General features: G+C 38.6%; 2 protein-coding genes across 3 annotated transcripts in view; one reads left to right on the top strand and one right to left on the bottom strand.

Annotated features, from left to right (window-relative positions):
- LOC112500756 (UPF0613 protein PB24D3.06c) overlaps nt 1-14,944 on the bottom strand; it is a 45,853-nt gene extending 30,909 nt beyond the window's left edge. For both annotated transcript variants that reach the window (XM_025104329.1, XM_025104330.1), the window contains exons 1-3: nt 14,503-14,944; nt 12,520-12,596; nt 3,684-3,789 (exon numbers count right to left, since the gene is read on the bottom strand). In XM_025104329.1, coding sequence (XP_024960097.1) covers nt 3,684-3,789; nt 12,520-12,596; nt 14,503-14,730 — 411 coding nt within the window. In that variant the 5' untranslated portion in view covers nt 14,731-14,944. The remainder of the gene's footprint in view (nt 1-3,683; nt 3,790-12,519; nt 12,597-14,502) is intronic.
- An 8,134-nt stretch (nt 14,945-23,078) lies between these two features.
- Nucleotides 23,079-24,554, top strand: LOC112499920 (glutamic acid-rich protein-like). The gene is made up of 3 exons (XM_025103186.1): nt 23,079-23,228; nt 23,973-24,166; nt 24,308-24,554. The coding sequence occupies exons 1-3, from the start codon at nt 23,079-23,081 to the stop codon at nt 24,552-24,554; spliced, it is 591 nt and encodes a 196-aa protein (XP_024958954.1).
- Nucleotides 24,555-27,991: the final 3,437 nt, after the last annotated feature.

Below are 27,991 nucleotides of genomic sequence, written 5' to 3'. Positions count from 1 at the left end.
GATTATGATGTCATCACTTTCAAACTCAACTTGTTCTTTCTGATCTTTTGAGTTTACTGTGCTTCTGTCTTTATAAAGTTCAACCTCATTGAAAGTTGCATGTTTACTTCTGACTACTTTTCTGCTTTCAAAGTCCCAAAGCCTGTAGCCCATACTATCAGAGCCATATCCAATGAAGGTGTATTTCTTGGCTTTTGCATCCAACTTGTCACCGTCTTTCTTCAAGTCATAGGCACTGCATCCGAACACCTTCAAATGCTCATACTTGATTGCTTTACCTTTCCACTCTTCCTCTGGAATCTTGAAGCCCAACGGTACTGATATTCCTCGGTTGATAAGATAAGTTGCAGTGTTAACTGCATCAGCCCAGAACGTCTTTGGAAGCCCAGCATTAAGCCTCATACTCCTGGCCCTCTCATTCAAAGTTATGTTCATTCTTTCTGCCACTCCATTCTGCTGAGGAGTGCCTGGAACCGTCTTTATCATCCGAATGCCATGTTCAGCACAATAATCAGTGAACTTTGTGCTAATGTATTCCCCACCGTTATCCGACTTCAAGCACTTTACTTTTAGGTTAGTTTCCAATTCAACAGCGGTTTTCCATTTCTTAAAAGTGTTGAAGACATCAAACTTATTTTAAAAAAAATAAACCCATACCTTGCGTGTTGAATCATCGATGAAGATCACATAGTAGTTCGATCCTCCTACGGAAGAAACTGATGTTGGTCCATAAACATCTGTGTGAACAAACTCTAGTTTCTGAGCTTTTGGTGTCTGACCCGTCTTCGCAAAGGATACCTTCTTTTTCTTGCCAAGCACACAGGGTTCATAGAATTCAGAACCCACCCTTTTTAAATCTCGGAGCTTGCCTCTGGCAACGAGCATCTTCATTCCTTTTTCACTCATGTGGCCAAGTCGTTGATGCCACAATCTGGATGGTTTCATCCCACTGGTCACTGCATTCACCTCACTGTCGGGAACATCGACCATATATAAGGTGCCTCGCTTTTTACCTTTGGCGATTACAAGGTTTTCTTTGACAACCTTCCATTGTCCTTCACCAAAAATGACTTTGAATCACTGGTCATCCAACTGCCTAGTAGAAATCAATATTTTCTTAAGGCTTGGAATGACTCGAACGTCCTTCAATGTCCAAGTGGTACCCAATGAAGTCTTTATGTTTATGTCACCTATTCCTGTGATGTCAAGAGTGCGATGGTCAGCCAAACGAACTTTACCAAAATTACCTGTTCATAGATTCTTCATCATCTTCGTGCTGAAAGTAGCATGAAATGATGCACCAGAATCCAAGATCCACGACTCTGCTGAATTCTCAACACAACAGATAAGGGCATCGTCTGAATCATCAGTTGCTGCGTTCACCTCTCTGTTTCCATCTGATTGTTTAGGGCATTGATTTCTGAAGTGCCCTGTTTCTTTGCACTTCCAACATTGGATGTCTTTTCTTGGTTTTGAGTGGCTCCTCTTTCTTGACTTTGATCTACCTCTGCCATTACCCCTTTCTGTCTTTCTACCTCTCCCTTCAGTGCTTAGCAAAGCACTGGATGATTCTCCAGAACTCCGTCTCCTTATGTCCTCTCCTAGGATGAAGTCACGAATGCCCTCAAAGGTGAGTTTAGAGGTTCCAACTGAACCACTAATGGCAGTGACAGTTCCTGACCAACTTTCCGRTAACGAGGATAACAAAAGCAAAGCTTGGACTTCATCTTCAAACTTAATATCAACAGATAACAAGCGCGATATAATGGTATTGAAACCATTAATGTGTGAGGTAACAGACATACCTTCTTTCATTTTGGTATTTACTAACTGTCTTATCAGAAAGACTTTGTTAAAAGCAGAAGGTTTCTCATACATGTTTGACAAAGCTTTCATCAATCCACATGCAGTAGTCTCCTTCACAATGTTAAAAGGCCACATTCTTGGCCAGTGTAAATCTGATAACAGCCAAGGCTTTTCTGTCTAGAGCAGCCCATTTATTGTCTTCCATCTCTACGGGTTTTATTCCTGTCAAGGCTTGATCCAAGTCTTTCTGACACAGAAGATCCTCGATTTGCATCTTCCACCAACCAAAATCTTGTCCATCAAACTTCTCAATTCTGGTTTTTCCGTCCTCAGCCATTATCCCAAACTTTTAGCAACGGTGGCAGCAGCAAACAGCAGCGACGGTAGACTATGGCTAGGGTTTCAGTGATTGAGTGTAACAGATCAAGAACCTAAAGCTCTGATACCAGTTGTTAGGACAAACGTTACACACGCAATACGCACAACCCCACGCACAACCCAAAAACAAGAGAAGAACACAAGAATTTACGTGGTTCACACGATCAGATTGATCGTGCTAGTCCATAGAGGGCAACTAGGTTTTTCTTTATTTAGGTGCTACAAATGTTTACAAATACAATGAGATTAATATATATAGACAAACATAATTAGGGTTATCTCCTAATCAAGGAAACTAGGGTAGAGACTAGGGCCGACTCCTTTTGGGCTAGGGCCGGCTCCTTACTTTATGCCTCCTCCCTTTTGTCTAACTTAGTAGACCGAAGCCTACATTCCAACAGCATGGAAAGAACCTGAGCCGATTAGAATTACAATTGACTAATCTTTAACTAGAAATAGAAAACAATAATTGACTACTCCCTTAACTTGAGGAAAGGATGGCTTGTAAACCATAAACTAAGCAACACATGATGCAATGATGAATCTCTTAGCAAACACCAATCTCTAATTAAAATCACGGAGTTCAGAAGGTGTATGATCAACATTAATTCATTGTTATGTGCCACACCAAATATGGTATTGGATTCGACCACCAATGGATGATGCTCTTTCACTTCCTATTTCCATAACTTATGGTATTGGATCCGACCACCAACAGATGATGCTCTTTCACTTCCTATTTCCATAACCTTAGGCAGGCTGAGATTGGAATGATGGCTCCATGATACACGTACTGTTTTGTGGTTCTGCAGTCGCCATAACTCCAGGACCGTAAGGACCTTAGAGGTTCTTGTGCCAATTGCTCTTGTATTTGAAGTCTATTTCAAGCTTTTATCCCCATTGTACATAAAAATGTACACAGAAAGATGACTTTATCAAGTACCAAAATACATTAAGCTATTAGCTATATCCAAAATTATATTCCAAACACTCCTATGGAGAGTCATGTACTTGCTTGTTGCTTCTAAACCAATCTAGTCCTTTTACGATTTGACATGCAAGCCTATTTCTCACCTACCACATCTGCTTATGCACCAACCCATATAAACCACTCGGCTTTTTTTGGAATTGAGAGAATATCCAAAATGAAAAGGTACCCTGAAATAAGTAAGTGTTCTGATGGAACCTCCTCTTTTACCGTAGATGACCAAGATTTCGTGATCCGCTGCAGAACTTATTACAAGAGAGCTCGGATAGCAATACCTATGTCATTTCTCATTTCCACCATCCTTGTCTTTTTTTCAGAAGAAAAATAATGATCCTAGCCATCCTCATATGACAGCACACCAACTTAACATTGCAGATAAGTTACATTATCCTTTGTACAAATCAAACTTCATGACAGAACTCGGATCATGAAATACTAACATTAGTCCTCAAACAAGTTTAAAAGAGCCTGGAACAGAAAACATATAAGATAAGTAGAAATGAGAAGTTACCTCTTTCAAGCTCGAGATGCCATACCCACTGTAAGAAGATGAAAGCAAAAACTGGACCAGTGACCATTTTTCTTTGTCTAAAGCAATTGCCAGAGGTTCCAAATATCTGCACAAAAATTACTTAAGACTTGCAAACTTGTTGAGATTCATGAGAAATCAACTTAATGAAATGCATGCCCGAAGATAGGTTTTTAATCAGTAAATACTCATCTGAATTTGAAAGTAGAAGATGCCCCACCTTTCCGTTTTTTATTATTGTCAAGAACTAAAAAAAAAGAACGTAACTACCATATGAGCAGCAATCCATAAATTCGATTATGTTTGATTTTATGCCATTTCCTTCTATTCTTCCATGAGGTACTCTATATAATCAGGTTTTCCCCCATGAAAAAATAAGGCATTACAAACCTAATCTCTATATGTTACTAAGAACCTATGCTTTTAACTACAAAGACTCTACTCATTCTAAAATAACCTCAACGGCAGAAAAGCTGACATTGGAAGGCACTAGGCAACCAGTAGTAGTCAACCGCCCATATCATGTTGCCTCTTGCCACCACCACTTGCCTCTCCCCACTCAACCCCTACTATTGGCCAGGCCTTCAGAAAAAAGGACACCTATGCCTTGGAAGCATTTTCTTAAATGCAAGTGGATGTTCACCATCAAACTTTCTGCACACGAAAATCACAACGGTAACATAACCCCTATGAACTTTTCAACTGTAATTTTTTGTCAGCGATTCTTCAGAACTCAGTGCTACCTTTGGTCCTGAAGTCTGCAGTCTTTCCATGTCTTCTTGACTTATAACTCCTGTCCTAATAAATGGTATATTTGGTTTATATAATTTACTCTTATTCAGTCTTATTGCATTCTCCAACAATGCAAGCAACCTTCATGGCCTTGTTCAACCCAACGAGGGCTAATAGTTACACATCAGCCTAATTTCTAGTGAAAGTCCATTGACGAACCAACTAACATAGACCTCTTGTGAAATTCCCTTAGTGGCGCTGCCATAGACAAATTTCTTTTGTATTCCAACACCATCGCATCCCTGCTTGACTTCTAGAGACTGTTTGCATGAACTTCCCTCCCCTAAGGTGCGAAAGTGTAACAACAGAAGATTCTTCAATTCTTCCCAAAAGAAATCACAGCTATCTCTATCTTTTCTTCATTGGATAACCAATTCGACAAGAAATCGGCCCAGAATACAAGTACCGACGGTCCAATCCGTTGAAAACTGGCATTTTTAATAGCCACCCTTTATATCCAGAGATGATCCAATTTTTAACAATCACTTTTCATTTCAAGCTCACTGTTCACCTTTAACTGAATTTTCCTCACTGCTCATGGCTCTTCCTGCCGCTTATTCTTGCAATCGAATCAAGGTGTTTAGTTGATGTGACAGTATTCCCATTCTCATCTATCCCCACAAATCTTGCCTCCCTTTCATCCACTTAAGAAGCTACAGACCTCAACATCTCTCATGAACAAAGCTCTTATACCAATTAATGCAATTGGATAGTAAATGGCAACCAAAGAAGACCCCTGTCAAATGATTGTTATTACAAATTCCACTTTCTAGAGGTGGAAACTCTCTCAGCATATTTCACAATCATCAATGTCCCCTATTCTGCCCTTGGCTCCTTATCTATACCCCTTCAGCTCACACTCCCTAACTACCAAATTGTTACGATCTGTTATTACAACCGACAAACTCCTTAATCCCTAGTAAGGACTAAACTATCCTTTAACTGCCTTCCACTTCCTTCTTCTAGAGTAGGTAAATGCATATTGTAACACCCTCATTAGTTAGAACCCTCTTGTCGATCCTTTTGAGTAGTCTTTGTATGAAAATTTATATAACTATATGTGGAAAGTCGGAAGTCTCTAGCTTATCTGGAAATCCTTAATTTTAGGATAACTAGTTATGCATCTCGAAGTTGTTAGAAGTGATAGGATTGTTTTTATCTTTCCTTGAATAAAGGCTAGTTTGCTAAGCTCTAGCTATAAATAAGAGGTTGTGTACTCTGTCTTTTAAGCTCTTCAATTCAATAAAGAAACCAAAACTCTTTGGATCATAAATTCTAAATGGTATCAGAGCATATCTGATCCATCTCCCCTCTTCAAGTCATCCAAAAAGCTTGATGACCAAATACATCAACACTACAATAGCTAGTGAGGCAAAGAGTGGCACCTCTTCTTCAATAAACCAATCATCTACACTCACACCCACACTCTTAGAAAGTGGGATCATTCAAATTACCAGACAAAAACTCACAGGCCACAATCTTATCCAATGGTCATACTCTGTAATGATTTTTGTAAGCGGGAAAGGGAAAGAAGATTACTTGACAGGATCAGCACGACCACTTGCAGAAGACAATCCAGAATTTCGAAAATGGAAGACGAAGAAAAATACGGTAATGTCTTGGCTCCTAAACTCAATGACTAATGAATCGGGTGAGAACTTCATGTACTACAAGACCGCCAAAGAGATATGGGAAGAAGCTCGAGACACATACTCCAACAAAGGCAACGCCTCGAAAATATTTCAAATAGGAGTATTACATGATGTACGTCAAGAACGATCGGTCACCGACTACAACAACTAACTGAGTTGCTACTGGCAGTAGTTGGATATGTTGGACGATGTTACATGGAAGTGTGCTTATGATAGGAATCTATAAAAAGGAATCCAAGAAAACGAAAAGATCTATAAGTTTCTACTTGGTTTAAACCAGAACCTTGATGAAGTTCAAGGGAGAATTCTAGGCTGTAAACAGTTGCCTAGTGTTCAAGAAGCCTTCTCGGAAATCCGTCAAGAAGAAACCAGGAGGAAAGTTATGTTGGGGTCTTTTGGCACTCAACCAAAAACTAAAGGTTCGGCTTTAGAAGCAAAGAGGCAGACCTCGAGTGTATATCGAGAGAATTACAGTCCAAGACAATCACAGGTAAACCCATGCAGCAATGATTCTCTAAACAATGGTTAAAGGTCAGGCAACCAGCCTTGGTGTGACCACTTCAAGATCCTAGGTCATACGAAAGAGATATGTTGGAAACTACATGGGAAACCTCAAACTAGACAGCCCATCAGATCCTTGGGTCATGTAGCAGAAACTGAAAACAACCCATTCAATGAAGAGCAAATGGAAGCACTGCAAAGGATACTAGGATGCTTCCATTCACTTAGCTATTGGAGGGAATAACACTGTTGTTGTGGCTCAAAATGATTGCATGCCTACTGCCCAAAATGCAAGGTTAAATACATGTGACTATATCGTCGACTCAGGGGGCACTGATCGTATGACGGGGAACATCAATGTTTTCGATGAACCCTAACCCAACACCAACGGAGCCACCGTCCGAACAGCTGATGGTATGCTATCATATGTGAAGGGTATAGCTTCGGTTGTTATTTCAAAGGATATTACTCTTAATTCAGTCCTTTATGTTCCTAACCTTACCTATAATATGGTGTCAATCATCAAAACCCATGAAAGATCTGAAGTGTATTACTAGATTGTCTCCAACTTTGTGTGAATTTCAAGACTCGAATTCGGGAGGACGATTGGCAGTGCTAAAGTGTGTGGAAACCTTTTTTTCCTAAGACTGAACTCATGGTAAAACCATCAAGAAACTCGATTAGTGCTATTTCAGATTCCAGTTGAACCAAAGAAAGTCTTCATCGTTGGTATCATAGATTAGGTCATCCAGACTTCATGTATACTTGAAACGTCTATTTCCGGATTTGATCAATAAAAGATTAGTTCCATTTCAATGTGAAATTTATCAGTTGTCAAAACATACTCACAAGCTCAACCATATAAAGCATCCTATCCGTTCCACTTAATTCACAGTGATGCGTGGAGACCACCCAGAATTACTATAGCTAGATGGTTCATCACCTTCATTGATGATCACACTAGTCACTTAGGTCTACCTTATGAAAGAAAAATCAAAAGTGCAACACATATTCCATGTCTTCCATAAAATGATTGAAAATCAATATCAAACTAATATCCAAGTCTTGAAAACTAATAATGGAACCAATTTTTTCGAGTCAAACCTAGCGTTATATCTCCATGAAACTAGAATTATACATCTAAGTTCATGTGTTGGTATCCTGCAACAAAACGGGGTTGCCGAGAGAAAGAGCAGGCATATCCTCGAAGTCGCACGCTCCCTTCTATTCACCACCAATATGCCGTCTCTATTCTGGGGCAATGCTATCCTATCAGCCACCTATCTAATTAATCGCATGCCATCTAGGGTTCTTAGGTTTCAAACACCTCACCAAACTCTCATGCCCACTTATCCCCATATCACGTTCTTATCAAATGTTCTCTCAAAGTCTTCGGATGCACATCCTTCATTCATATTTTGTCACAAAACCGTAGTAAACTTGACCTTAATTCTCTCAAGTGTATCTTTCTAGGTTATTCCAACAACCAAAGTGGTTATAAATGTTATTCTCCTGTCACAAAGGTCTACAACACAATGGATGTTACGTTCTTTGAAGACCAACCGTTTTATCCCAAATTAGTTATTCAGGGGGAGAAGGTTCACATGAATATCATATCTAGGATTAAACTCCAAATCACCCACAATCAGTTGCCCCAAATCAATTTGTTTCTCAGTCTATGATACATAGCTCACCTACTATTGTTCATTGTTTTCCTCCGGCTTCCGTTGAACCGAGCCCTAACTACAGTCCCATCTGAACCAAATCATAGCCCACTTCAATCGGTTACTAAATTACCAAATCATGAAGTAATGAAAGAAGTGTCTGTGTATTCTAGATGACCCAAAGTCAGAGATAACGAAGAGAAAAACACACACCATTGTCATGAGGGTGATCCAAGCCTCGAGCCAAATTGGAATCTCACAAAGGTACGAGTTCTCATATACCTGAATGTAATCCTTCGAAAATTGATAAGGTTAATGATGAACATGATGACCTTAATGTTCCTATAGCATTAAGGAAAGGAAAATGATCATGCACAACATATCTAATCAGTGATTTTATGACACACCAAGGTTTATCTACCAATCATAAAGCATTTGCAAGTTCCCTAGACTCCATACAAATTCCAAGGTGTATACAAAAAGCTCTACAACATCCAGAATGGAAGGCAGCAGCTAATGAAGAAATGAATGCCCTCTTGAAAAATAACACCGGGTAATATTCAAACTTACTGGTTGGAAAACAAACAGTTAGGTGTAAATGGGTTTTCACTGTAAAGTACAATGTTGATAGAACCATTAATCGATTCAAAGCTAGACTAGTGGCAAAAAAAATTACACAAGCACATGGAGTTGACTATGGGGAAACATTCACACCGGTTGCAAAGTTGAATTCTATAAGGGTATTATTCTCTCTTGCAGCAAACGTAGATTGGCTACTACATCAACTCGATATAGAAAATGCCTTCCTTAATGGGGAGCTAGAGGAAGAAGTATACATGGATGTGCTGCCAGGAATTGTTACAAGAGAATCCTTTGGAAAGGTTTGTAGGCTGAAAAAGTCACTCTACGGGCTAAAACAGTCACCTAGAACTTGGTTTGAAAGGCTAACTCGAGTAGTGAAACAACATGGATTTGTCCAATGTCAAACCGATCACATAATGTTCATTAAGAGTTCAACAACAGGGAAGAAAGCCATCATGATTATGTATGTAGATGACTTAATTTTGATAGGTGATTATGTGGAAGAGCTCAAACATCTCAAGATATGCTTGCAGAGGAGTTTGAAGTAAAGACCTAGAGAAACTCAAATACTTTCTTGGAATGGAGGTTGCAAGATCCCACAAGGGAATCTTCATAACACAAAGAAAGTATACCATTGACCTTCTAAAAAAACAGGAATGTTAGGTTGCAAGCCAGTACCTACGGATCCACAAGGAAAATATCAAATAAAATATGGCAAGTTAACTGATAAGGGAAGGTACCAAACATTGGTTGGGAAACTGATTTACCTGTGACACATACCAGGCCTACCAACAGAAGATCATCAAGTAGTGGTTCGAATTCTTCAATACCTGAAACAAAACCCTGGAAGGGGACTTCTTTTGGCAAGACAAAGGACCAGTAAGTAAAGGTGTTCAAGGGGCAGATAACGAACTAATCAGAGATCTACTACAGGCTACTATTCCTACGTGTGGGGAAATCTAGTAACCTGGAGAAGCAAAAAACAGGTTGTGATAGCCGGAAGCAGTGCTGAAGCAGAATTTAGAGCTATGTGTCATGGAATCTGTGAAGGGATACAGCTAAAAGGACTCTTGACAGAGCTTGATGTAACAACCAATGGTCTAAAAACTCTACCTTGTGACAACAAAGCTGCAATTGATATTGCAGGGAATCCGGTGCACCATGAACGAACCAAACATGTAGAACTTGACTGCTACTTCATTAAAGAAAACTCAGACAAGGGAGAAGTTCAGTTAAAATTTGTTCCATCAAAGCAACAGACAGCAGATATCCTAACAAAGATCCTACCAAGACGTGTACGAAGAGCTACGTCCAAGCTGAGTATGATTGACATCCATAGCCCAGCTTGAGGGAAGTGTGGAGAGTTGGAAGTCTCTAGCTTATCTGGAAATCCTTAATTTTAGGATAACAAGTTAAGCATCTCGAAGTTGTTGAGAGTGATAGGATTGTTTTTATCTGGAAGGCTAGTTTGTTAGGCTCTATCTATAAATAAGAGGTTGTTGTTTCCTCTTGTTTTTTAAGCTCTTCAATTCAATAAAGAAACCAAAAATCCTTGGATCATAAATTCTATAATATAAGGTATTTTAGGTCTTGTATTTGGTTATGCAATCCAGGGGTCAAAATCGAAGTTTTTATAGAAAACAGGGCCTCAGGCGACTAGCCACGTGACCTAGGTTACGACTATGGTCACGTGAACCATTGGATCATTGGACAAAAGTAGCGGGCAACTAGCCATGCGAAGTCGCAGGCGACTAGCTAGGCGACTTAAGTCACGGGCTAGGTTGCGGCATTTGTTCAGGTCGCATTTAGGGCCAATTTTGTTAGGGTTCTCGTTTATATCACCTACCTTCTTCTCTCTTCTTAAATTTACGTGTGGGAGCTTTCATACCTCTGCATTTAAGAGGGTTTGGAAGCCATAAAGTCAAGAAATCAAGCTTGGATCAAAATTAAAGTTCTCCTCCACATCTAAGATTCTTGGTTTTCTAGGTTTAGTCTAGAAACCACCAAGGTGAGTTCATCCTACTTTACTTCTCTATAAACATGTTAAACCTTCCTTTTCTTACACATTTACAAGTTGTTTCATGATTATTACGTCAAGTATAAGTATTGGATGATTTTGGGGACTTTGACCTAGATGACAAAATGGATTATTGTAGATGAACTCCTCGGTTCTAGAGGATTTGTTCCAACTTTTGGAGGACTTGACCTCCAATATAAGATTATTCACTTACTCCATACTATAAATGAGTTATAACACAAATAAGGATTTCATCACCTATTTGGGGGTTTTAAATCAAATGCATAAATCTTACGTTGCTTTGAGAAATCTCCTGGGCAATACATATTTAAATATTTGGATAAACATGGTCATTGTAAGTAACCATTAAACATGGTCATTGTAAGTAACCATTGTACATAATGTGGGAGAATTCCGTGTAATCATTGGGTTTATTATATTCCAAGCTTCGTGTTTGTGGTACTACTACCCTTATGCATGAGGGTTGTAGATTTGGTGTTATTAAATAGGATATATTTATTCCTATCTTGAAATACTAGTAAGTGGACACGACCGAATGGGAGCCTTGAGGTGAGACTTAGCTAGCTAATGGCAGGCACTAAGATTCATTAATCCTTGAGGTGATACTCTTCCTAGTAGACACTAAAAGTATTTGAGCACTTGAGGTGACGCCATATTGTGTGTGCACTAAAGTCATTAATCTGAGGTGTAAACCCGACGAACATTGATACATGGCAATACTCTTGTGTTCCTGCCACATCCAATTGAATCGGGTCTCCCCGTCATCGAAAGATGTTATGTATACAAATTGTCAGGTTTGACCACTTTCAGAAGATTATTCCCATACGAGTAAATGTTCCATTTCCGGTTATTATCTTTTGGTTTGCATTTTTCTAAATGTTGGTTTATTGTGTAAATAATTTGTTTCGACTCACTAGGCATAAGCCTAACACTTTTCTAATGGCATGTATATCAGGTCCATCGGTGGCGGATCTAAGGCTCTTTGAGATGGCATCGGTGCGGTTTATAAGCATCCGCATATCATCATCTTTGGGACTGCCTTGCGAGGCAATGTTGGACTATTGAGGATTAGTGACACCGGATTGGAATCTAGTTCAATCTAGAATTAGATTAGCAGGTTGTTAACTTTAATCCTACTCTTGTTAATTCATGGTGGTCCTTACTTCCCCTTTATGGGTTTAAGTTCTGCATTTATTTATGGAAGTTCAAAGCTTTTGTAAGTCGTAATTTTATGAATTTTAAGGGTGTTACACACATCCCTTGCATCATAGTACCCTACAGTCAATTTCATATTTCCAGCAACCTAATCTACAACCAAGAAACCAGATCTCCTGCCATCTCCTTCTTCAATGGATAAGCCCATTCATTTGTGGCCCTGATCTTAATAAAGTATCCCTAGGCCTCATCTGGCCTTAAGATACCTTAGAACACAAAATCTTGCATTCCAATGACCTATGTAAGAACTAAGAAGCGAATATGAACTAGCTATAGACACTAATTTGAGTCTCTGATTCATTATTGAAACCGGTAGGCAAATTCTTTTACATAACAATTCAACAAATTTTTATTTAACGAGTATATATACTTACTTTGTAGCCAAAAACCCATCTGTCAATCCGCCAATAAAAACGACTTGTTGTTTATAATCCCCAGTTTTAAATGCAACCTGCATCGGATGTAAAACATATTGACTTCCATGTTCAATAGTTAAATCAAAGGATCAACATGAAAAATTGCAAAAAGTAAACTAAAAGTGAATAGTTTCTGTAAAATAATATTCCACCAGCAAGTAGAAGGTTCACATAATACCTCATTTAAAATTTAAATAGTCACATTCAATATCTCAACCTTAAAGGTGGCCAGAAAGATACAAAGTGAGATATTCTTAACAGTCCAGCAAACTAACGGAAAACTCAATACTACTAGTAACTAATTACTATAATTTGTGGCCCTTATTGTCTACTAAATTCTTTGTGGGTTTCTAGTATATACTAAAAAAATTGAGCCTTTTTTATCCACCACATTTTCTTGGACTACTTCTATATGCAAATTAAAAACTTTGGGCCCTTGGTAGATGCCCGCTTCGCCCCACCCCCCGAGGGGACCACCCTGAAATCTGAATAGAGGGATAATGACACACGATTATCGCAATTGCAACCACATCAAAAATTTTCCTCTAATAATAAGCTAGTGGAAAATTAAAATGCTTGGGAACATTCATTTAAGTACTATCTACCTCATTTGATACCCAATCTCATGGTAAAACCCAATGCCTCGTTTGTCAAATCATAATCCAGCAGCAGTCATCAGCTTTCACTTATTCAATGTCTTTCATTGCTTGCTCTAAGTGAAAACTTTTATTCTAAAGTTTCACAAAAAATGCACAATTAACCAAGACAAGTAGACTTCTCAGTCGCTCATTCTAATGGTATATAAGGACAATGGTCACTCGATGTTGGAACACGACATTAACAAATTAAGGTTCTTCAGAAAGTAGTTGTACGTTTCCATCTTGAAGTAGATTGATATTAAAAATGATAGGTTGAATTACAAGTGCACCAGAAAATTGAGTAGAAGACAACATAAATCTAATTCTCTATTTGTATATGCTGCCAGCATAAGCATCAACTCATGGCAGGGACATAATTTTTCTCAAGCAGGGAAACGACAAAATAAATATTGATATCACTTGGCATTGGTCTAATTTTTAGGATGCATAGATGAAGATCGGGTTTTCAGAACATGCAAGTAAAAATATGATGCAACTGTATGGAATTCCAATCATTGCATACATTCTCCCATGAATCATCAAACCTATAGTTCTCAAACAATATCTTCACACAAGATCAAGACTCCTACATATCTGCACAAATTGTAGTTGTAATGATCAGAAAACTTGTTTTTCAGCAAGATGGCACTCCTATAATTACTATGTGTTTACCTCTTAATAGTTCCAATAAGAGGCAACCTCTGAATCGTTAAGAGGAATCTTGTTTGGCAAAAAAAAAGTCTGCCTGTTAATGGTTCTAAAACCCTTTGAATGATTTTGTATCCTGGTGCTCCCTTAACCATTAAGAGCCCAATTTCATCGTACACAATTATCAAACGATTATATTTCATTTTGCATTATATCATGAGAGCCTCTTATTCATTCTGACCACTTAATCATTCTGCATCAAACCATTCAGCAATTGCCAAATGGCCCCTAAATAACATTATAAAATAAGATTTTCCAGCACCAAGAAGAACTTTCAACCTAATATTCCATTCATAAAAGAACTTGCTTACAAAAATGTAATGGTTTCAGTATCATTGCATCACTCTAAACATGTAGGTTAACCAACCAAATAATAACAACAGAAAGTACTTCCTATCACATAAGGATGCTATAACAATAACAGCACACAATATTTTGCACCAATATTATTCAAGTTCAGTCAACAACACATATTTCCAAATCTCAAAAACCCCAAAGAAACGAAATTTAAATTAAAGAATACTAACCACAGTTCCGATCCTAACAACTCAAATTGATTAATATAGTGGTGACTTTTAATTTAATTCGCCCAGACCTGAGCAGGCTTAGAGCCGTACTTGAACATGACTCCACGGAACTGATTCTTCCGATTGATTGGGCCAACAGTGTCACCGCCGCCGTTCCCGACGCCGGCAACAGCGGATTTGTTAGCCATTGTATTACTGTTTGACTTGCGACCACGTACAATACCGGAAAACCAAGATGATGATCCTGATGTTGAAGAAGATGCAAGAGGAGACGGAGATGGGGTGCTGGGATTCATATTAACATCGATGTTCCATCCATAGTTCACCTGGTTTAATAAATAAATTCTAGGGCTCTCAAATTTAACTCGATGACAGTTATACAGAAGACAGAACTTATGTGGGTATGTATGAAAGTCGAGCTTTAGCAACCGGGATATCTAGCCGTCAAACGTAATTTAAAATGGTGAAATGAACTATATAATTTAAAATGGTGAAATGAACTATGTAATTTGCAATCAAAATAAACCAAACGTATGTATATGAACTATGTAATTTGAAATCAAAATAAACCAAACCTATCTATATATTACTAAAAGAGTATTTGTGTAATGCAATGAGATACATCCTTATTTTAATGTTTTAATTTATTTTTTGTCTTTATTAACATAATACGATTTATATGGTTTTGAGAAAGATAAATAGTAATATCTCATACTCCATATTTGTATATAACATATATTTTATATATAAAAAAATATAAATTACATCACATAGGACCCCATAGTACAAGGATTGAATATCTACAGAATTTACAATTGAGAAATTTCCAAAAGAATATCCATGTACTACACATTAATATCAACATGTATCTTCAAAATATTGGAATTGCCACAATATCGCGAATTAGTGTGTAAACTTTAGATTGTTTAGATAGTGTGTAAACTTTAGATTCTATTTATTTAACATCAAATCTTTTCTTTATTTGCTAAGAATTAGTGTGTAAACTTTAGATTGTTTAGATAGGTTTTATTAACCTTATCTTTTCGCAAACAATCTTGTAAAATCTGTATTGATCCTTCTTTATCAATATATATTTTAAATTTGAAAAGTTTCTGTGTTTGTATTCATCCTCCCTTTCTACAAAATTGTTGTACACATCTTGTAGACCTTAACGGGACCAACAAGTGGTAACAAAGCAGTGTTTTATCTTCTCTAGTTGTTTAGTTATTTTCTGCATTATATTATATCCTTCTTTATATAATTTTCTTGCTTTTAAAATGGATTTACAAAACACAAACACACACTTTCAAGATAATGGCTCTCTTGCCAAACTTCCCCGATTTATCCGAGACAACTTTAGTATTTGGAAGAATCGGATGTCCCTCTTTCTGGAAGGTCTGGATCATGAAATTCCACACTATATAGAAAATGGACCATATGTACCATTTGCAATTTCTCCAGCTGTCCTGAAATAGCTACAACTGCTGCCATTCCTGAACAACAGATTCCAAAACTCTCTCACCAATGGAGTGATGAAGACAAGAAGAAAATAACTATAGACATTCGTGCTAGGTCTATAATAGTTATGTCTCTTCCTGATGACGTTTATCACACTGTGATGAAACTCAGAACCTCTAAATCCATGTGGGACACTTTATGTGTTCAATATGAAGGAACCTCTTAGGTTCAAGAATCAAGGAAGATCAACTTAGTAAGGCAGYATRAAAGCTTTCTCTGTGGAAAGACTAAGACATTGTCTGAAGTACGTCAACATTTTAATTGTCTTCTTATTGATCTTAGGACTGTAGGTAGGGAATATTCTAATTCTGAAACTTTAACTAAGTTTCTAGAATGTCTTCCTGAATCGTAGGACACTTATTCCATGTGTCGCAAGATGTCTAATGACATGTTCTCTCTTTCTCTTTCTACTCTCTACGGGATCTTGTTTAATCATGAGCAATCTCGTCAGCTGAAAAGGAACCTGATCAAATATTCCAGAGAAATGAAAAGCTCTCATTTAGCTTTGATCTATGAAGAAGCTTCAACTGAAACCCCTTCTTCTTCTTTTTCTTCTTCTCTTCCTCCTCTTGTTATTACAAAGTTAGATTCTACTAACTCTGAGGATGTATCAGATTCTAATCTTACAGATTTTGATAACTCCCTGACATTATTGACTAAATCTTTTAGGAGATTCGCCAACAAAAGTAACTTCCGCAGATCTCCTTCGCTGACCTTAAAGGAAAAGCCAAAGTCTGATAAAATAGACAAGGCTTTAGCGATCTGCTACAACTGCGACGCCATCTTACAAAATCCCATCCTCCTTCCGGTCCAGGGATGATAAATACCTGAAGCTGAAGAAGAAGTACAAGAAGATGAAGAATCACCAGCGAAAGGCCAAGGGCCTTATCGCTGAAGAGCATGATTAGGCTGATTCATCTGATGAATCATCATCTGATGAGGAAGATATGGCCTATCTCTGCTTAATGGCCAAGGATGTCAAAGAAGATGCTTCAGAGACACCTACTTCAAATGATCCCTCATCCTCTTCTCTTGCTCACGTATGTATCCTGAATGAACCCTCTTCTTCTTCTTCTTCTTCTTCTTCTTCTTCTTCTAGCCTTTAATGGCAAATCTAAAGCAGAAATGGTTAATCTTGATCTTCAAGAACAGTTGATGATTTGTCATTCTAAGATTAAAGAGATGACCAAGGTTAAAGAAAACCTAAAGGATCAGGTCATTGTAAACCAAGCTATCACTGTTGAATGCGAACAGGCTATCGTTGAGCATGAGCGAGCAATCGCTGAACTGAAGGCTGAGAAGGCTACCATTGAAGAATGGTGCAAAGCCTCTGTCAAAGCCTCTGAGATCATCAATACTCAGATCCCGGCCAAGATAAAGACTGGTCTAGGATTTTCCTATGATCAGGAAGAATGTGACAATGACAGGTGCATGCTCAAGTTTGGTACCTTTGTCTCTTCCATTCCTGACACTTCTTCCTCTTAGTCTTCTTTAACTGAAATTCATCTTGATGGAACTCCTTCGAGTTCAGGTTGCAAAGACGAAGGTAAATCCATTGTTATAGCACCTCTTCCTAAGAAATCTAACAAGTCAAATAGATCTAGGTCTATTCATTCAACTTGTAAATCGTCTTCCTCTCCAGGGACTAAGAAATCTGAATCCCCTCAGAAGTCTAAGTCTCAGCTCAAGGTGAATGCTTCACCTAAGAACTCCAAAGCCTCTAAACTTCCTCCAAGAACTAATGAGAAGGGAATCCTTGGAGCTATTCCCTCCTCTAATCTGATACTTCCTGGCCCTAAAGCTACCTTCAGCTATAGGAAGTGTAAACACTATGGTGAAAATACACACAATGCAGTAAGTGTCCTTTTGCCATCAAGGTTGGTCCACCAGCTAAGGGCAAGAAAATAGCTAAGGCTGAGAAATCAACCAAAGCGAAATCATCTACTAAAGTTGCAAAAGCATCCAAAGTGAAGAAAACCATTGGAGCCTCTTCCTCAGGCTCAATGAAGACATCATCTGCTGCTTCAGCATCAAATGTTGTAGTTCCATCACTGTAGTCTCTTCATCAGGATCAGTGAAGACTTCCACTAACTCTATCTCACTAGCATCAGAGGATGTTACTCTTTCCACTAAAACCTCTTCAGGTTTAGTGATGCCGTCTACTGACGTTGATTCTTCAACATCAGTGGATGATGCCTCTAATAGTGCTGGACCCCAATAGCTGGGTACCAATAGCATTTTTAAACTGTTCCCTTGTGCAGGATGTCAAAAGCATATGGTATATAGATAGTGGATACTCAAGGCATATGACTGGAGATAAATCCTTGCTTATCAACTACAAGGAAGAAAGAGGACCTTCTGTGACCTTTGGAGGAAATGGAAAAGGATATACCAGAGGTTTTGGTATATTAACTAATGGTGCAACCACGTTCAAACGAGTTGCATACGTTGAAGGACTGAAGCACACCCTCCTCAACATCAGTCAACTGTGTGACAAAGACTACATAGTAAAATTCTCTAACAATTCATGTTACGTCTACGACAAAGATGATAAGGTTGCCTTGATCGATTCTCGCTTAGAGAATGTCTATATCATAAATATGGATTCTTCTATCACTGAGAACAACTGTTTCTTCTCTAAATCCTCTTCAGATATCAACTAGCTATGGCACAAACGGATTTTCTCATCTTAACTTCAAGACACTCAGTGAGCTGTCTAGAAATGATCTTGTCACTGGTCTTCCTTAACACTCCTTTGCATAGGAATCTCTTTGCTCAGCGTATGAAAAAGAAAAACACACAAGAGCAAGCTTTAAATCAAAGCAAATCTCTTCAGTGACTGCGCCTCTTCAGCTACTGCACATGGATCTCTTTGGTCCAGTCAATGTGCAATCTATCGCTGGAAAGAAGTTTACACTCATTATTGTTGATGAGTATTCCAGGTACACTTGGGTCTTCTTTCTCAGATCCAAAGATGAGGCACTTGAAGACATCATTTCGTTCATCAAGAAAATAGAAGTACTTAACAACATCAAAGTATGATCTATTAGAAGTGACCATGGTACTAAATTCAAAAATAGTATAATGGACAACTTCTTTGAGAACAAGGGAATTTCTTACAACTTTTCTTTAGTGAGAACTTCTCAGTAAAATGGGGTCGCTGAAAGAAGAAATCAAACAATCATAGAGGCTGCTCGATCAATGCTCTACGAATCCCATCTCCCTACTCAATCCTGGGCTGATGCTGTCAACACCACTTGTTTCACTCAAAATCGGTCCCTGATCGTAAAGAAGTTCAAGAAGACATCTTATGAACTTTTCCATGGAAGAAAGCCTTCCATTAGCTTTCTACACATCTTTGGTTGCACTTGTTATATTCTCAAAAATTGTAACCAACTCGGAAAGTTCGACCCCAAAGCTGATGAAGGAATCTTTCTTGGATATTCTTCAGTATCCAAAGCCTTCAGAGTATTCAACAAATGAAGACAAACGATAGAAGAAACTATCCATGTCACTTTTGATGAATCTCAATCAGCTACTTCAAAAACCATCTTAAACGATGATGATGAATTAGAAAACTGGATGTTCTCTCACTATGGACAACCTGAAGCTTCCTTCAACGTTCCTCTTAACATTGAAGCCCCTAAAGTTGAAGATGATCCACTTATCATTCTAATTGCAGCTAGTCACTCTAACTTATCTTCTTTAGAGATCGTTGTTGTGCCCATTAGCTGTGTTCCTCGTTCTACTTCAAACACTAATCAATTAGTGAATGAAATGCCTTTAGCATCTGAACTTGTTTCAGTCGTTGCATCTGAGGCTCCTTTAGCAATTGTTCTTATTGCTGAAGACATTGCAGCTGAAGTCTCATCTTCTGCTTCTGAACTTCCATACTCAGATGATAATCCGCTACCAGCTCAGTGATGGACTAAAGACCATCCAATTCATCAAATTCTTGGTGATCCAGATGCAGGTATCAAGACTCGCCGTGGTCTAGGTAATATATGTCTCTTTGTCAACTTTCTTTCTTTATTTGAACCTAAGAAAATCAATGATGCTATCTCAGACCCTAGTTGGGTCCTTGCCATGCAAGAGGAGCTCATTGAGTTTGATAGGAACAAAGTCTGGTACCTTGTCCCACGTCCTTCTGACAAAACAGTGATAGGCACCAAGTGGGTCTATCGCAACAAGTTGGATGAAGAAGGTCTGGTAACCCGTAACAAGGCTCGACTTGTTGCTCAGGGTTATAGACAAGAAGAAGGGATCGACTATGACGGAACCTTCACACCAGTGGCTAGACTCGAAGCAATTCGACTCTTCCTAGCCTTTGCTACCCATAGAGACTTTAAAGTCTACCAAATGGATGTAAAAAGTGCTTTCCTTAATGGAAAACTTCAAGAGAAAGTTTATGTTGAACAACCTCTAGGGTTTCTTGACCCTAAGTATCCAAATCATGTCTATCGTTTGGATAAGGCACTTTATGGATTAAAACAGGCTCCTTGTGCTTGATATGATACCCTATCCTCATTTCTCATCTTTGAGAAATTTGTTCATAGAAAGATTGACCAAACCTTACTTCTTAGAAAAGTTAAAGGTCATATCATTCTAGTCCAAATTTATGTCGATGATATTATTTTTGTTTCCACTAATCCCTTTTTATGTTTTCGATTCGCTGATCGCATGAAGAAAAAATATCATATGAGTATGATGGGAGAACTACCCTATTTTCTAGGTCTCCAGATCAAGCAATCCAATAAAGGTATCTTTATCAGTCAAAGTAAGTATGTTCGTGACATGCTGAAGAAGTTTGATATATCCAATAGTTCATCTATGAAAACTCCAATGGCTCCTCCACTTTCTTTGAACAAGGATCCAAATGGAAATTCTGTAAACGTAACAGCTTATAAAAGAATGATCGGCTCCTTGTTGTATCTTACAACTTGTCGACTAGATATTATGTATTCTACTTGCTTATGTGCACAATATCAATCTAAACCTAAGGAATCCCATCTGATTGCCGTAAAACGCATCTTCAGATATCTTAAGGGAACTCCTAACTTGGGTCTCTGGTACCCTAAGGGTTCAKGTTTTGACYTAATAGGTTATTCGGATAGTGATTTTGCAGGTTGAAAAATTGATAGGAAAAGCACCACTAGAGGCTGTCAGCTTTTAGGTGGAAAGTTGGTGAGATGGACAAGTAAAAAGAAAAACTCAGTGTCCATATCAACCGCTGAAGCTGAATATGTAGCCGCTGGTAGTTGCTGTGCCCAAATTCTTTGGATGAAAAACTAGCAGATGGACTACAATCTTCAGTTTTCAAAAGTCCCTATCTATTGTGATAGCACCAGTGCTATTGCTATTGCTATTGCAAATAATCCTGTACTTCACTCCAACACCAAACATATAGAGATCCGATATCATTTTATCAGAGATCATGTTATGAATGGTGACATTGAACTTCATTTCGTTCCAACTGATTATCAGCTCGTTGACCTTTTCACCAAGCCTCTTGATGAGACAAGATTTAACATCTTGATCAGCGAACTGGGGATGCTAAATGCTGAAGAATAATCCTCTTCAACTATACCATCAATCAGTAAGTGAAATGATTTAGTGCTCTATCTCTGTCACTGAACTCTTGAGTAAATGTATCTATTCTCTCTAAGGTATGTTTACTTATTCCTTTTCTTAAAAACTTAAAACTATCACCGAAGCTTTTCTTCTTCAGTGATCAAATTGTTTTAAAAGTAAGTCTTAGGGATTCTTCTCTCTTATACTTATCTTATATATATATATATATATATATGTGTGATCACTGAATCTTTCTTACTTAGTGATTCAAAAAATTTTAATGTCAGTTCCAGTGATTCTCTTATCACTGACACTGAAGTCTTAAAACTATCACTGAAGTGTTTCTCTCTTCAGTGATAAAAAAGGTTTTTTTAAAAAGGTCTTTTCAGTGTTTCTTTTAACACTAAATGACTCTTCGTTTTCTTAAAAACCTTTTTGTTTTTAAAAGAAATAGTTAATGAACCGTTTTTATGACGATATTCCCTATTTACAATGCACAATACTTTGAGACGCGCAAAAAGGTCTGTCACACACAACCTCATTTAATGCCATCCAATCATGGATGAGAACGTGCCATCTTTTTCATCATGACATTTTTCTTCAACCGTCGTCTTTTTCTCTCTCTTATCCCGTTTCTCTCTCCTCTTACCTATAAATTTGAGACTTATCTCTCACTTTTTTATTTACGCTTTCAAAATATCAAGACGAACCTCTGTCAATTTGCAAAGCAAGAACAACCTTCAAAAGTTTCTTCTTCGACCTTCTTCACCTCAAACCAACTAAGGTCGATACACTCTTTCATTTCTTATTCTTCTTTTCTATTATGAAAAACATGTTTGAAGTTTTTAAGAACCTTGTTCTCTTAAAAAACAAGCATTAATGATTATAAACTCAACCTTCTTTTTGGTTATAATCATATTTCATCAAACACATTCAACTTGAAAAACCCTAATCCTTTTTCAAGGATTTTTCAAAGAAAGTTTTTCTTTTTCAAAACTTAAACTATACACATCTCTTGGTCTCACTAATCCTGTTTTGTATTTTTTTCTTACTAAAAACAGATGGCTGCCAAGAATTTAGGCTTCTCAATCAATGAATTATCTTTCAAGGCCAACAATCACGTTGCCTTGTTAGAGATCCCTTCAAACAAAGCCTTCACAAGGAAGCGGCCAACTTCCTCAAACGGTCATCCCTTTATTTTGCTCTTAACCATGAGCCCATCATGGTTAAAGAAGCCCTCCAGCAGTTCTGGTTCACTACTGAAGTGGTGGAACTCGAAGACAAGAATGGCCACCAAGTTGAGAAGATCACCTTCACGTTCAACCGCATGACCATGAACTTCGGAGTCAACACCATGAGGACTGTTCTTTGCCTCCCAAAGGGCCCCTTTGACAGTGAGCCCTCCACTGCCGAGATCATTCAATGTATCGATGCCATTAGCTACCAGTGGCCAATGAACAAGGACTCAAATGCTCCCATGTAGTCCTTGTCGAAGATTGAGAAAAACAGGATGTCAGCAATCTGGCAATACTTGTTTTCTCACTTCATCCAGTCTATGGGTGGAAAGACTGGAGGACAAGACCAAGCCTCCAGCGTCGCCCTGACAATTGGAGTTTCTTCGATTCAGCGTTGCAATATAAACTATGCTGCAGTYATTTTCGATGACCTGGTGCAAAAACTGAACAAGCGTCAGCAAGAAAAGGTGGTACCATACACCAGGTTCCTATCCATGGTGTTTGCGAAGATATTTGTATAAAAATATTCCAATGAAGGAAACCTCCAGATGTGTAGGTTTGGATCCAGGATTTTGGATCACAAGCTGAGGGAAGGGGACGTTGCACTTTCTTCTATAGTGCCCTTTTCTCCCTCCTCTCCTCCGGTGGTGAAGACAAAGGAAACCCCCTGTGTCTAGCCCAGCCACCAAAACCTCCTCAAAACGACCCTCTCAACCAACTCTTGGTTCTCCTCAGAGAGCCAAGAAGGCCAAAAAGGGGATAGCAACATCTCTGGCTGATACCTCTCAAAAGGTTTCAACTATTCAAACTAGCCTTAACCCCGAAGCAATTGTAGCTAACCCTCCTAGCTCTTCAGTGATCTCTCCAACCACTGTCGTATCAGTGGCACCTACCCCAACCGCCTCAGTGACCCAAATCACTGAAGGTGTGAATATCAGCGCCGCCACCGCTGAACACCCACCTGTCTTCTCGGCCGTCTTCTCTTCTCCTCCTTCTTTGTTCGCTACACATGTTTATGACTCATCAGTGAATGTCCCCCTGATGATGAAACACACACCACTGGACCTGAGGTTGCTTCTTTCGAGGCTCCTCAGCATACAGATGCTCATCCTCTCGAGGGCATCATTGAGCAAGCCAGTGTCAATCCTTTGGATGTCACTTATGGCCCCTCAGGTATTCCATTTTCCTACCCTGTCAGTTTTACTAACCTCCAGCTTCTATCTTCTCACTCTCCATCTCTTGAAGGTCCTTCTTTAGCGCCTCAACGTTTGGACGAAGAAGAAGACGAGGACGAAGAAGAAAAGGAGTATGAAGAAGAGGACTACAAAGAAGATGACGAAGATTATGACATGGCCTCTGATGTCAAGCTTCTCCTTCCAGCCGTAGATACCGTCTTCTGCAAGATGAGGTCCAACGCTGCTGGACCATCTGCTGCTCCAGCAATCCTTGAAGCTGAAGCTCCTAGAGCTGAAGCTGAAGCTAAGATTGCCCAAGCAATTCCAACCTCCGGTGAAGCTGCTATAGCTTAGGAAGTTGATGCCATCCCTAGGGATGATGATCTTCCCATCATCTCTACACTTGTTGCTGGTGATGATGATGATGAAGATGATGATGATGACGAACCTGACCTTCCAGACTCCGGCAGTGACCTCGATGGTGATGATGACGATGATGATGAAGATGACTTCACCATTCAGTATCAACGACCAACAATTGCCATCAAAGGAGTCGCCCTTAGGGATTCTGCATCCCAAGGGAAGCAAAGGGAAGAAGTGTCCGCCTCGTCAAAGAACTAGGACCTAAGTCGAAAGACAAAGGTGTCGTTGAAGAAGGGAACTTGAAGGTACTTTTCAAAAACCCTCAACCCTTATTTGAAGACTCTACCTCTCAGGTAGTTGTCACTTTATTATATCAGCTTCATATTCCCTCTACTACCTGCGGTCGACTGGAGTGGGTCCCTGAAAACCTTGTCTCCGGTGCTCCTACCGACCAGCAGATGGCTCAGCTAAAGGAGTCACTCGACCAGACTAGAGTAAAAATCCCTCTTCGTACCTCTAGTGGTGGTGAGTTTGACTTCCTTTAAGAAGCTGAAAGACTCGAGGCGTTAAGGGCTGAAGAAGAGCTAGAGCTTAAGAAGAAGCAGATTGAAAACAACCTAAAGCTGGCCAAGTCACTAGCTGAAAAGATTCTCCCAAAGAGAAAGTCCAAAAAGAAGGTGAACGCTGTCCAAGCTCAAGCTAAGTTACTTTCTCTTACAGAAGCTGAGCACGAGCAAAATCTAAAATTGGCTGAGCGGGACAAGCGCTGGAGCGAAGAAAAGCTGAAAAAGAGAATTAGTCCTCACCCGATCAAGAGCGTCAGCATCAGCAGACAATCCAAAGACGGTAGAACTCTTGTCTCAATGCTCATCACCAGGGAAAATCTCGATGCTGTTATCAAGTACTGTTCCTACCTTGGCCACTATGGATACAGCGAATGGATGGAGATCAAACAAGCCATTCAGCCATCTAAGTCTAGACATAAGCCGATTATCGAAGACATCATCAACGATCTCATCAAAAGGATGTCCAGGTATGTCGTTGTCCCTGATAGGCCATCTCTGAAGAAGGGAGGAAGGAAGAAAAGACTCTCAAGTCCTAATGATGGACCATCCCTAAGGAATGAACATGAAACAAGGTTCTCCTTAGATGAAGTCCTGAAGGAATACGAGAGTATAAACATTTCTATGTTGAATCTTGATCTGCCAGAGAAGGGTTGTTGATCCCAAATCTCTCAATAATACGAAGATTTATGTTATGAATAACCTAAATCTATCGTATTGATGAATAATAGTGAAGAACAACTTAATTAATATTCAAGAGAATTATAAAGCTTCAAAAGATTTCACTATTATTGCTTGAATAATTTAGAAGCGCAAACGATTATAAGAAATATAAAAGCTATTTATACTAGTAATCTATTTTAAGAGATAACTATCTTGGGAAAAGATATCTATAAGATATTCTAGGAAAATATATCTATCTAGAATTATGGAAAGTATCTCAATCTTCTTGGCAAATAGAAATCCAGCTGTCGATGAGCTATCTCCAGCTGTCTTTAAGGAAATGTGTTCAACCAAGAGTCTTTGCGTGTCATCTTGCTTGAATATCCTTGATTGAACTGTTGATAAATCTTCTAAGTGTAGGTTATGGAGATGCATTGTTCATCGCACCTATGGATCTTCATCGCATCTCTGGTTGGTCTTGGACACTTAAGATTTCTTCCTGCTTTTCTTCCATCGGCCCTCTGCACTTCCATACTTGTATATTTTTCATTACTTTTACAATAAAAATGATGGGGTCTAACAAGGGTCCTTATATACCCAACTCTGTGCACTTCAAACCTGAGTTAGGAGTTATATTCCTTGACTATGAAGGTGAAGTAAGATTTCAGAGAATCCTAGATCTGACAGTAAAGTAAGTAAAGGAATTTAAAAAGAGATTTGTAGAAGAAGATGAATAGAAATCGGCCGCCGCTTTCTTTATTGAATGGAAAATACAATCTCTTAAAAACCCTAATCGACTCTCATGTGATGTGTTTGAATATGTGTGTTACAAAGTGTTGATAATTCATCTCACTTCTATTCTATGCCTGTATCACTTCTTATAAAGGCGATATTTACATGATAACTGAATCCTATAAATAAGGTAACTAAATCCTATAAACAAGAAAATAATCATTATCGAAAATGGGATCAACATCATCCTTCAAGATTCTGAAGATAATCGTCAGAGGATAGACCAACCAGATGATAGACCAACCAGAGGATAGACCAACCAGAGGTTAGACCAACCAGAGGTTAGACCAACCAGAGGATAGACCAACCAGATGTTAGACCAACTAGATGATAGACCAACCAGAGGTTAGATCAACCAGAGGATAGACCAACCAGAGGTTAGACCAACCAGAGGGTAGACCAACCAGAGGATAGACCAACCAGAGGTTAGACCAACCAGATGATAGACCAACCATATGATAGACCAACCAAAGGTAAGACCAACCAGAGGTTAGACCAACCATAAGATAGACCAACCATAGGATACACCCACCAGAGGATAGACGTTTTAAGCACAACAACATCTTCAGATCTTCCATCCATACCAACCAGAGAATAATTAGGATCAATTTGATCCTAACAATCTCTCCCAATGTTTTACGAAGCAAGCATCATCATGAAGTGTTCAGGTCTTCTCCTCTCTGCTTTCTTGAGTAAAGCTTTAGTGTGCTTGGTATGGATGGAATTTTCAAGCTCCCCCCTGAATGTAGCTCTATGTTCTTCATTTTCAAGTCTTAGACCAAATCAGATTCAATGTGAATGCAACACCACTGATTGTACAGAATGCAACTTTAATCTGCCTACAACCCAACACATTCTTTGAAGCACAGAATAGTTACTCACCCCCAAAAGTAGCAAATTCATCCAACTAAGGGATAGATAATGTGTGAATTTCTTGACAAAACAATGCAACCAGTCTTATGACAAAGAATCTTTCATCGAACAACAAGTTGAGTAGGAATTCAGCTTTAGAGCTTGATCCAATTGGAGATAACTTGAATAACCAAAGCAAACACCATTGGAATTGAGAACTAGAGAGAAGAATTAACATTAAGCTTTATGGCTTCAAGAAACAGCACGTCAATTCAAAGAAAATTGACAATATTGTTGTTAATGCTTCTAAGGGCAAAACATGAAGGAATATTGCCATATTCATATAGGATTGGTGATTACAAGCAAGTAAATCTTTAGGCTCTTACAGATCCAAATCCATAAAAAGAGACGATGAATGAATACCCAAGATATGGGCGATAATACGTTTAACAAATAGAATGCCAATTGCCTTAGGCTGTGAGTACCATGAACTCCTGCTTAACGCCTACGCGTAGATCTGACAAAATCAAGGTTCAAAAATTCGACTGACTCCAAGAAACTCCATCAAATAAACCAAATTTTTTAATGATCAAAATAGGTTCGTATTCATCCAAGAACAAATCCTTTAAAAGGATAAAACATTTAATAATATGATGAATTGATGAATTTTTGGGTCCAAACTGCAGTCGAACAGGAAGCAGTTCATGAAAGAGTATTGTTCAAGAAAATTGAATCTACTGTAGAAAGATTGAATCGATAGAAGTTAATCAAAATTGCTCTGATACAAATTGTTAATCCCAGATCTGACAGTAGAGTAATGTAAAG

The sequence above is a fragment of the Cynara cardunculus genome, assembly GCF_001531365.2.
Source record: "Cynara cardunculus var. scolymus isolate 2C chromosome LG 17, CcrdV1, whole genome shotgun sequence".
Classification (NCBI taxonomy): Eukaryota; Viridiplantae; Streptophyta; class Magnoliopsida; order Asterales; family Asteraceae; genus Cynara; species Cynara cardunculus.
This window is presented reverse-complemented; position numbering and strand designations above follow the sequence as displayed.